Source organism: Conger conger, chromosome 15 (genome assembly GCF_963514075.1).
Source record: "Conger conger chromosome 15, fConCon1.1, whole genome shotgun sequence".
Classification (NCBI taxonomy): domain Eukaryota; kingdom Metazoa; phylum Chordata; class Actinopteri; order Anguilliformes; family Congridae; genus Conger; species Conger conger.
In genome coordinates this window covers 36,460,055-36,472,584 of record NC_083774.1, presented here as the reverse complement: position 1 = coordinate 36,472,584, position 12,530 = coordinate 36,460,055, and the positions used below count along the sequence as shown (strand labels likewise).

The 12,530-nt window shown below is 37.9% G+C and overlaps 1 protein-coding gene across 2 annotated transcripts in view; it reads right to left on the bottom strand.

The window, feature by feature from the left end:
- Positions 1-5,387: 5,387 nt before the first annotated feature.
- tspan4a (tetraspanin 4a) overlaps positions 5,388-12,530 on the bottom strand; it is a 79,796-nt gene continuing 72,653 nt past the window's right edge. For both annotated transcript variants that reach the window (XM_061221838.1, XM_061221837.1), the window contains 4 exons: positions 10,671-10,772; positions 9,748-9,879; positions 8,011-8,094; positions 5,388-6,345 (listed from right to left, as the gene is read on the bottom strand). In XM_061221838.1, coding sequence (XP_061077822.1) covers positions 6,277-6,345; positions 8,011-8,094; positions 9,748-9,879; positions 10,671-10,772 — 387 coding nt within the window. In that variant the 3' untranslated portion in view covers positions 5,388-6,276. The remainder of the gene's footprint in view (positions 6,346-8,010; positions 8,095-9,747; positions 9,880-10,670; positions 10,773-12,530) is intronic.

Sequence of the window (12,530 nt, the reverse complement as noted above, 5' to 3'; positions counted from 1 at the left end):
GCAATGAAGTGCTACCCAGAGACCAACCACTTTTTATACGTTATATCGCCTTACAATCAGCCTCAGAAGTGGGTGTCCGCCTGAGACAGATTGGATGAGTGTTTGCCATAAATTGGGTAGCTTCATCCTATAGAAAGGTAAATGACTTTTGGACAGTATACAGTGTACTATGCAATCACCTCACTGCTTCAAGTAAAGATGTGACCAGAAATTCCCACTGAGAGATGCACTGTATGTATGAAGGTCGAGCAGCAAAATTGAGCTCAGTTGCTTTTATTAAAAACTTGGGCCTTCCTCATGATGGATGATACTCTCACCGAGCTAAAGGACTTTTCTGAGTTTCTGCAGTCCAGAGACATCAGACTATCACACTCGATCAAAGGCAGGTAGATGTACAGTCAGGTCCAGAATTATTGGCTCCCTTGATAAATATGCAGAAAAACTAAAGCAGTCTAAACTAAAAGGTTATTGACACAACATTTATTTTCCAAAATGTGTAAAGTACTTTATTAAAGATAAAAAAATAAAAAAACTGGTTTCAATTATTGGCACCCCTTGGTTTTTCTTCAGTTCAGACCACAGCTTTGACTGAGCTCAGTCTGGAGACTGAGATAGGCATTGCAGAACATGGGTGTTTCATTTATCAATTTCTGTGTGGATTTTGATACAAGTCATTTTCCTGCTGGAAAATCCACCTATGACCAAAGGTCAACTTCAGAAAGCAGGCACAAGAAATCTGAAATATAAACATTAAGTCTGAGTTGCTTGAGTTCATGGTAGACTAAAATCAATTTCCAGTCACATGCAGAAAGAATGATTTAATATTGATTCTGAGTCTGAGAAACATCGCATTATTTTTCTTAATGTCCATTGAACATGATTACTGCGTACAACAAATACCAAATGTATGTATTTTGGCAAATTATGTACAGGATTTACAATGTTAGGATTTTTAAAAGGAGACAATCAAATTTAAGTAATTTCGACTGGAGGAAAGTTCTGGATTGCAGGAACTGAATGAAAAGTGTGGCAGGTTCAAAAGGGTTATACTTGATGCGCAGTGTATATTAATTCCAAAGTTGTGGAAAAGTATGTTGAAAAGGCAGTCTCCACCGTGGATTAATAAAGCTATACATAAATAAATAAAAGAGTTGGGAAAGAAATAAAAAACTATAAGATTTATAAAAAGGGCAGTACTATGAGTAATAATGCTGAATATTATAATATGGGTGCTAAGGTTAGCCAAAAGGCTACTTGAAAGGCAAACTGCAGAACATGCTAAATGTAATCCTAAGCGTTTCTTTCAGTACTGTAGTAGGAAAAGCAAAGTTAAAGAGGAGGTTAAGTCCATTAAGAATAATGATGTTGCCAATGCCTTAAATGGCTACTTTGTTGAGAGTTTTACCAGGGAGGTTACCAGAAGGCATATTCAATTCTCAAAATGTCTTAACCAATATTGAGATAGGGGATAAAGAAGTACTAGATCAATGACATAAACCTTAACAGAAATAAGGCAGCAGGCCATTATGGCATATTCCCTATGGTACTCAGAGTTAAGTATCATTTTAAACCTATTTTTAGACAGCCTTTTGAAACTGGAGAAATACCAGATGTCTAGAAACAAGCTAATATAATACCAATATATAAGAAAAGGGACCCTGATCCAGGAAACTACAGGTCTGTCAGTTTGACTTGTAAAATACTAGAGAATTATACTATCATTAGAGAATTAGAGAACTGGAATTATTTCTTGAAAATGATAACACTCTAAAAGACAGCCAACATGGTTTTCGTAAGGGTATGTCATGTCTGACAAACCTTTTTCCACTCTTTGAGGAAGCTACCAAGGGGTTTGATGTTTGTAGGGCTTATGTGATATTATATACTTAAATTTCTAAAAAGCATTTGATAAGGTACTGCATGATAAACCCATTATCAAAATTAGGACTGTAGGAATTGCAGGAGCCACTTCAGAATGGATTCAGAAGTAGTGGAATCTACTAAAGTAATCCAGGAATCTTTAAACAGAAGCCAGAAGTGGGTGGAAGCCTGGCAAATGAAATTAAATATATCTAAATGTAAAGTTATTCATGTAGGAAATAAAAACAAGGCACGATTACTTTATGGGCGGTACAAAATTGGAATGTGCCCAAATTGAAAAAGACATAGTTGACCAAAGCCTTTCGGATTCAAGTCAATGTGTTGCAGCAGTAAATAAGGTCAACAGGAAGCAAGGATACATAGCCAAGAGTATTGAGTATAAATCTAAGGAAGTTATACTCACCTTCTACAATACCTTTGTCAGACCACACTTTGAGTACTATGTGCAGTTCTGGGGACTGCACTACAAGAAAGATATGGAGGCACTGGAAAAGATTCAAAGAAGGGCAACCAGATTGATTCCATATATAATGGATAACAGTTATTCAGAAATATTTAAGATGCTTAATCTCTTTGACCTTAGTAAAATTAGGCTTCCAAATTAATTAAAGAGATTAACAAATTGAACTACAACCGATTCCTCAGGGTGAGTTCGGTTTGCAGAACTAGGGGTCATAAATGTAAATTGGCAAAGGATAAATTCGGTACAGATATTAGGTGCTTTATTAATCATTCATTAGAATCAACCAAAGTCTTCCAAAAAACTGCACCCCTGGTTTAATACTTTGTGCAAACATCCACAGCCAAGATGACAGCCTTGAGTATTTTCCTATCATTTCTGATAAGGTTACAGAACACATTTGGAGGAATTTTGGACCATTTCTCCATGCGGAATCATTGATATCCTTGGGATTTAGTCTGGGGATGTTGTTTTCACTTTTCTGCCAAATAAATTTCTGCCATTGCTTTGGCAACCTGTGTATTCCCTCTCCTGGTGCCAGCAAATCCTCACCTATATAGATATAATTAGAATGGATTCTACAGCCTGGATCCATGGTCCCAGGGGAGGAACAGTAGAGGAATGGTGTGAGGCAGTAGAGATGTTATGTGAACTGTTACATGAACAATATTTTATTGTATCTTTTTTTTAAATTATTCTCTCAAATTCTGTATTTACAGATAATGTGGTGGATGGGATCGAGAGGGGACTGGGAATAGGGGAAATTTGTTTCTAAAATTGTATTTTGCATTCAATTTCTTAAAAAACAAAACATTTAATCACAAGAATTCACAATAATATGATTTATTTTTAACAAACTGTAATGCCAAATGTGTCCCGTCCAGTCCCGAGTGGTCCTGTTTCTGCTCTTCTGGCTCTGTACCCCAGAGGGTCAGACTGATCGTGTAGGAATTACATCCCGTTTTACACATAAAAGTAATTGGTAAGTTGGCCTCTCAGGCCTTTCTGATTAGTCAAGTGTATGCAGTCGCTTCCTTAGTAACGCTACAAGAAATCTTTCAGTATCTGGTCTTGATTCTAAGCTTGTCATTGCATTTGGAGTCTGTTATTGTTGCTTGTCAATATGAGGGCCAGCATTTTGCCAATGGATATCAAGAAAGCCATTATGAGGCAAAGACATAAGAAAATTGTACTGTAGCTATCCCAATACAAATTCAGTGGCGTTATATAAACAAATTTGGTATTAAACTACAATAATTTATGTCTGCTGTGACTGTAATGCATTCAACAATTGTATGAAGACCAACACAATGTCAAAGTCAGAACAAAGCATAGCATTGCATATGGTACAGATTAATCACTACGCAACCACACAGTGACATTACTGCACAGTCATTTTATTTCAAAAGGCATTTTATTTCTTAATTTATATGTACTTCTATATATATTTGTTTCCATGTGAACATTTCTTAATATTCAGTTTACAGTGTGAATAATGTATAGAGCTGGCATTGAAGCTACTACAGCACAAAATCAGTGACCATGTTCAAACGAGGACTTCCATGGTCACTGTTCAGCCAATACTGCTTATGTGTATTTAACTTCCATTATTAATATGCAAGGTTTTACACAGGCCCATTTTTTAACAATTTTACAAGGTAATATATGTCGAACCATGGAAATCCATATTTGACCAAGCTTCAGGTCCAAGCTGTGTCTACCATATGCAGGACAGAACAGCTGGGATCCTATTCCTATTCTTTGATTGTGGTCATCTTCGTTTGTAGGGTTAAAAGAGAAATGTCAGTGGGGATTTAAGTGTGTGGCCAACACGTACACGTTTGTGCCACCACATACTATTTTTTTTCGTACAGTAGCCATATTCATTCTTGAATTTGTTGTAACTTTCCTTGGAATCAGTGTCCACTGAAACAGGGATATGCGACATCACTGAATGGATGGACTGTTCAAAACAACGTGACATGACCTCAACGATAACAGACGCCTGTAATGTAACATTGACACCACCAGCTGCAGATAGCATTATAAAGGGAGAACACAAATACCTGTATGGCTGATACAGTGGTCTTATTCTCATGTTAACAAAACTGTCAAAGTAAAAAGGATTTCAGCTGATGTTAACTCAAACATTATAGGCCCTGGACATTACAGAGGAAATGCATTGTGCCTAGTTACCCACATTTTATTTATTTATTTTAAAAGAGCTTCAATATGAGTGTATTCCCCCCCCCCCCCCCATCCTATATTATAGTCTAGATATACTACTTTTGGCATCTGAAACCTGACTCCAGATGTGATAAAAAGTATACCTGAATTATACTATTTCATACTTAAGAATTTTTGAAGCATAATTTTATATCATGTATGCTCAGTATACTATTTTCTCACTTTGGTCAGCTATGCATCGCTACTATATTGAGAGTAGGTGTGGCCATCCTGGTGATGCAGAACATTTCTCTGCAGGATGTGACGTAGGTCTGTTGAAGAAGTGTTGCACTGATGTACCCTTTTACCTTATTATCTGTGGACACGTAAATTTGCCATCACAGATTAATTTATGCTGACATTTCCCTTTAATGTCAATTTTTGTTGCGTGGCCAAATAGAAGTGCAGTACACGCACAAAAAAGTCATTGAGTTTGTAGAAATGCTGGATCTGCTAGGTAAATTCACAGTGGTATCTTAAATGAAGCCTTAGCAACACTCCCTCAAGAATAAAAAATCTATAAAATGGCTTGATGGCAGAAAGAAATAACATGTATAGACCTCTTATAACAAAAATAAATGCCATTGATTTATATATTATATGAATATTCCCTTGGATTCACGAATAAAGAGAAGATGCAACAAAAATGAATTCATGGTTATACACAAAACACTCACTTATGGGAGTTTTTATAATCTTTTTTCTTTTTTTCTTTTTATAGTTTTATATTACCATTTGCTTTACTCAGTATGTATAGTAAAATGCACCAAACAGGCTCTGTTCTGTAATTTGTTATTAAACATCTGTGATTCATGGTCCATTCATGAAAGTAATCAATGCAGAAAGTTTAATCAATGCAGATGTACATATTTCATTACCCTTCCACCAAAGATGCCCTGTTTGGCCTCAGAGTGTCTATACATATCAAACGGATGAGACTGCTCTCCAGGGGCATGGGTCAACAATCTCATATTGCACTTATTAAACATATTTGCATGTCCGATATTATTTATTTTGATATTCACACTTTTTTCAAAGGTAGATGTAGTGCTAGTCTGTGTTTAATGTCATCATTTGAAATGTGTTTTATTAAAAGCACTGCTGCGGAAGAAACAGCTCTAATAGGAAATCAGATGAAAAATATGTGAAATGTCAAAATACCTTAGTTAATATTACATTCCTGTATTGTTTCTATACAAACCTTGCTCCCTGTTAATATTAATTTCACTCCAGAAGAGCTCGGAGTTCATGTTTTTATGTTGCATTACACTGACATCATGGAAATGTTAAAAGCTAATTGTTATGCTGTGTGGGTCTGCAACTGTGGTCCTAGGGGGGGGGGTGGGGGGGGGGGTACAGGTTCTCAGCAGCTAATGTTAACACAGTTTGTTACACGGTTTACCGATTTCACCACTTTTCTTGGGTCTGAATCGGTTGCTGATTTCAGGTGAAAACAAGGCCCGGCAGACCCTGGCTGCAGCTGTCTTGGACTGGGGGTGCAGACCATTGAGTGGCTGCTATGGCATCACACATAGGCCGCAGGGTGGTGTGTGAACATGTTACAGAGGCTCTCCGGAAAGATCCGAGATGGACAACAGAGGAAAAGAGCAACGGGTGATGAAAAGGAAAAGCGAGCCTCCAGGAAGTGTTCCTGATAAAACCCCTCGGAGTTCTTCCCTCTGGTGCTGAAGCAGTGGTGTCAGGATGATCTAGGCGTAGAAGGTTTCGGGTTTGACAGGCTGGCAGAACATCGTCATGGAGAAGACCAGCCCCAGAATCTACACACACAACAATCATATTCAAAAGAATTGCCCTACACACAACAATCACATTCAAAAGAATAGCCCGACACGCAACAATCACATTCAAAAGAATAGCCCTACACACAACAATCATATTCAAAAGAATAGCCCTACCCACAACAATAACATTCAAAAGAATAGCCCTACACACAACAATCATATTCAAAAGAATAGCCCTACACACAACAATCACATTCAAAAGAATATCCCTACACGCAACAATCACGTTCAAAAGAATATCCCTACGCGCAACAATCACGTTCAAAAGAATATCCCTACACGCAACAATCACGTTCAAAAGAATATCCCTACACGCAACAATCACGTTCAAAAGAATATCCCTACACGCAACAATCACGTTCAAAAGAATATCCCTACACACAACAATCACATTCAAAAGAATATCCCTACACGCAACAATCACGTTCAAAAGAATAGCCCTACACACAACAATCATATTCAAAAGAATAGCCCTACACGCAACAATCACATTCAAAAGAATATCCCTACACGCAACAATCACGTTCAAAAGAATATGCCTACGCGCAACAATCACGTTCAAAAGAATATCCCTACACGCAACAATCACATTCAAAAGAATATCCCTACACGCAACAATCACGTTCAAAAGAATATCCCTACACGCAACAATCACGTTCAAAAGAATATCCCTACACACAACAATCACATTCAAAAGAATATCCCTACACGCAACAATCACGTTCAAAAGAATATCCCTACACTGCCTGTACAGTGCATTCAAATCAATATCCCTACACATAGAAATACATTCAAATCAATATCCCCACACATAGAAATACATTCAAATCAATATCCCTACACACATACATTCAACTCCATATCCTGAAACATACCAGAAATACATTCAAATCAAGTTTGCTACACAGACAAATATATTCAAATAAATATTGCTAAACACAGCAAAAATACATTTTAATCAGTACCAATACACAACCAATACACATACCACAAATACATTCAAATAAGCATTGTGTCATATACTGTATACTGTATTAGTATGTAGCTGAGTGAGTGTCATTTTTACTGTAAGTGAGCATACTGCGTGAATATGCTTATACACTAGGTTCCTGAGTGAGAGTATTATACATTTGTCTCCAGAATTATTGGCACCCTTGATAAATATTCACAAAAATTAATGTAAACCAAAAAATAGTACAGTTATTACAGAGCTTTATCTTCCCACATGTGAAGTATTGCTTCATTAATGATTCAAAGGAATCAAGCAAAGACTAAAAATATATTTCCCCAAAAAAACAGGTTGAACAATTATTGTTATATACTTTGTGCAAACTCCTGGCAAAGATGACAGCCATTTGTCTTTTATGTGTGATACATTGAAAAATCTAAGACTTAGGTTGATTCCATTGAATCATTAATAAATTGCACTACCTTACAGATGTTGGAAAATAAAGCTTATGTCAATAACTTTATTATTCTTTTGTTTACAGCACTTTTTGTGAATATTTTTGCCAATTCCAATAATCCTGGAGCCTACTTTACCTACATGTAATGGTATACATACCTGCCTCTGGGATTATTCTATATGGGTTAGTATATACCTTTGTGTGTAATATATATACTGTGAGCTAGAGTGTGTACCTGGGTGAGCCCAGTACACAGGGCGAAGATCCACAGAGCCACCAGGTTCTCCTGCAGCCATCCCTTCACCCGCTCATAGCAGGGCTATGGAAAACACACACACACACACATGCACACGCAAACATGCACCCAGATACACACACACACACACACATAGAAATTGTCAGCATGAGGTTGTCAAAGCTTCTTTCAAACAAGATGCTCTTGCTGGCCTACTCTTCCACCTCAGAAAAATCACAGTTGGTACAGCAAAGCGAGTCAAAATATATTTTATCTGGAGCAATAAGCACTTCTTAAAGCACTGAAAGTGTATCAATCATATTAAATTGTATTCCATAACTGAAATATCTAATTATATGTGGCCTTTTTCTTTTCATCACAGTGGATTTAAGCTCCATGAAAAAATCTTTTTATTTAAGGTAACTCTACAACATGGCTTGGCTGTGTGCAAAAACAGATTAACTGCACTTGTATAGCAATTGGTCATTTGTTTAAGGCAGATGCATGATGTGGTGTTCACATTTTAGGTTATGTGAGTTTATTTTGGCTGCTACAGATTCCTCATAACTCATTCTCAAGTTACCCTTCCTTAGTGTGGTAATGTAAGTGCCCTTGATTAATGTGGTAATGTAAATTCCCTTGGTTGAGGGCAGAAATGTAAGTAGCCTTAATTCAGTGTTGCAATGTAAGTGCTCTTAATTGAGTGTAGTAATGCAAATGCCCTTCATTAAGTGTGTTAATGCAAGTGGCCTTAATCGAGTGTGGGAATTTACATGCGCTTGGTTGAGTGCAGTGATATACATGCCCGTGGTTGAGTGTGGTGATGTACATGCCCTTGGTTGAGTGTGGTGATGTACATGCGCGTGGTTGAGTGTGGTGATGTACATGTGGTGATGTACATGCCCTTGGTTGAGTGTGGTGATGTACATGCGCTTGGTTGAGTGTGGTGATGTACATGCGCTTGGTTGAGTGTGGTGATGTACATGCGCGTGGTTGAGTGTGGTGATGTACATGTGGTGATGTACATGCGCGTGGTTGAGTGTGGTGATGTACATGTGGTGATGTACATGCCCTTGGTTGAGTGTGGTGATGTACATGCGCTTGGTTGAGTGTGGTGATGTACATGTGCTTGGTTGAGTGTGGTGATATACATGCCCTTGGTTGAGTGTGGTGATATACATGCCCTTGATTGGGGCTTGGTTGAGTGTGGTGATATATAGATGTCTGTGGTTGAATGTGGGGATGTACATGTGGTGATGTACATGTGGTGATGTAGATGTGGGGATGTACATGTGGTGATATATAGATGTCTGTGGTTGAATGTGGTGATGTACATGTGGTGATGTAGATGTGGTGATATATAGATGTCTGTGGTTGAATGTGGTGATGTACATGTGGTGATGTAGATGTGGTGATATATAGATGTCTGTGGTTGAATGTGGTGATGTACATGTGGGGATGTACATGTGGGGATGTACATGTGGTGATATATAGATGTCTGTGGTTGAATGTGGTGATGTACATGTGGGGATGTACATGTGGTGATGTAGATGTGGTGATGTAGATGTGGTGATATATAGATGTCTGTGGTTGAATGTGGTGATGTACATGTGGGGATGTAGATGTGGTGATGTAGATGTGGTGATATATAAATGTCTGTGGTTGAATGTGGTGATGTACAAGTGGGGATGTACATGTGGGGATTCTAAGCCGCTGAGCTGAGTGGGGTTTTCTCACAGCAGTCCACCAGGTCCCGGGGTTCTCCAGGCCGCAGTTATCACTGTACTCCAGGCAACAGGAGTCCGGCACACGGGTGGCATTATACACTTCAAACCAGTCTGTGTGATTGGTCACTCCACAGCAGCGAAACTGCCAGGAACAGAAAAAACCCAGTAAGGAACTGAAAAAAACCCCAGTAAAGAACAGAAAAAACCCAGTAAGGAGCAGAAATAACCCAGTAAAAAGCAGAAATAACCCAGTAAAGAACAGAAAAAACCCAGTAAGGAACGGCCCTGATCACTGATCTGACTAACTACTAACTATTGACTTGAGAGAAACATTTTTCGATTGACTTTCATTTTTGATAGATTTAAAAAAAATACTTTTTCTCATAGAAATGTTCTGATAACGACTGGGAATAATTTGTAATCGCATGGCAACATAACAACCTTAAAAGGCAAAACAAGTTGCTGGAAGGGCTGTGCTCTGGAAGCCCTCCCGCCCACCAACACAACATGATGCAAGCATTCATGGATAAGGGAGGGCAGCAGCAAACCCCCTCGTGTGCCATTTCCCTTGTTCTGGGTATGTCTCTGAAAGCTTTGGTGATAGGCAAAGTAATAATTTTAAAATATCAAAGTAATTTTTTTTAGCAGAAGCAGGCTCAATTCTTCTTGGATTTCAGTGTGTTATAATTTGCATAAATCATCCTGTTTAATTTGAAGATCTATTTATATTCCAGGGTTGTATTTGCATGCATACACAGGCTGTGTTTGGTAAACTCTTTGTTAGATGATATAGATTTCCATTTCCTTCCTATTATCTCCGATTGTATTTTGCGTGTCTGGCCGGTGAGATTGGCTTTTGATAATAGCAGGCTTGCGCTTCCCATGGGGTGGCCCAGTTTAAGGGACTGCACCAGGTTTCCTGGGGGGACTCACGTCAGTTTGTACAATACTCCAAGCGTTGGTCAGGCCCACGTTGCCTTCAGTCCCAAACAGCTGAAGGCCCTTCTTCAGATCAGACTGGGCATAGCGGTCTATCTAAAGAAACATAAACACAGTTAATGGAAGACAGAAAAGACATATAGTACAGGCCAAAAGTATTCAGCCACCAGGGGTTTAAAATAAAACGACTTTAGGTCGAGAAAAATTCAGTTAATTTAAGTGCATTTATTGAATAGCAGCCCAAAACACAAACATATTCATTCAATTTCCACCCACAATAACAACAAAAAAAGATTTGTTTTACTTCAAAAATAATCTTAGAACTTTCTTAAAAATAACCTAATTTGGCTTTAATAACAATTAAACCAATTACGGGAAATCTGTCCAATTATTTTGCAATGTGGGAGGTGGAAGGGTGGGAGGAATGTGGAGGGGTAATTAACAAAAATCGTATCTGCTTTATGCTTTCTTTAAAACTACAGGTAGCCGAATGCCTTTGGCCTGTAATGTAAGTAAGATAGGCACAACAGCTGCAAGAAAGAAGAAGGAGTTAGGTTTAGATGTGTGAGGCCAAGTAAACACATTGCCGCAAGAATGTTATTCCATGGAGAAACCAAACAGTTTTTGTTTTTTTGACCACAGCAGGCCTACTATTTTTGGCCTGTACTGTATGCATATGCAAAATAATGAAATAATTCTTGGCTCTGTGAAAATAAGTTATGCTTTCTTGGTTTTTGCTACCTGGTGCTTGAGTGCTTTTCATTAATTTGTAAACATACCTGAGATTCATGCTCATAATGTACATAACACAAGAATACATACAAAACTATAACAATAATAAATAACACACAACCTATTTTATGGATGGATATAAAAAATATCCTTACAAAATTAAGGCATTAGTGATACTCTCAATCCTTGCCAGCAATGAATTGAGATTTCTACACAATGAGTTATGAACACACAGCTTTCAGATACAACTTCCCACAGCCATACAATACTGCCCAGACCTTTTGGATATTCTGTTTATTTCTTTTTCCTTTTTCTTTTTTGCACTTTATAATAAGGTGTCATGTTGTTAACATTAATTAATTGCTTTACAAATGCATTAATTAAGCCTCATATTAACTTCCCATTTCTTAATGTATTTTTTAACGATTAACTAATCTATAATATATAGGCCCAAATAGTATACTTTACTAGGTACACCAGCTTGCAAATGCAAATTTTTAATCAGCCAATCATGTGGCAGCAACTAAATGCATACAAGCATGCAGACATGGTCAAGAGGTTCAGCTGTTTTTCAGACCAAATGACAGAATGGGGAAGAAATGTGACCATAACCATGGAATGACAGGGTGGATTGAGTATCTCAGAAACTGCTGATCTCCTGGTATTTTTACATACAACAGTCTCTAGAGTTTGCAGACAATGGTGCGAAAAACAAAAAGAAATCTAGTGAGCAACAGTTCTGTGGGCAACAATGTGTTGTTATTGAGAGAGGTCAGTGGGGAAGGGCCAAACTTGTCAAAGCTGACAGGAAGGTAACAGTCACACAAACCACACATTACAACAGTGGTGTGCAGAAGAGCATCTTTCAACACACAACACCTCAAAAAAGGTGGATGGGTCCAATAAGTAATAAATGTCTTATAAATACCTAATAAAGTGCTCACTGAGTGTATATGCTCCAGAGGTAATTTGTCTTTTTAACAAAAAAATAACTTTTTTGTTGAGAAATAGAAACTGGAAAGCACGATGAGTCACTACACAAAGAAATTAGCCATCCAAGATGGTAGGGTGCCAAGGTAGAAGTCAGAAGCCATCTCAATGTGCTGTTTGGCTCAATTTGAA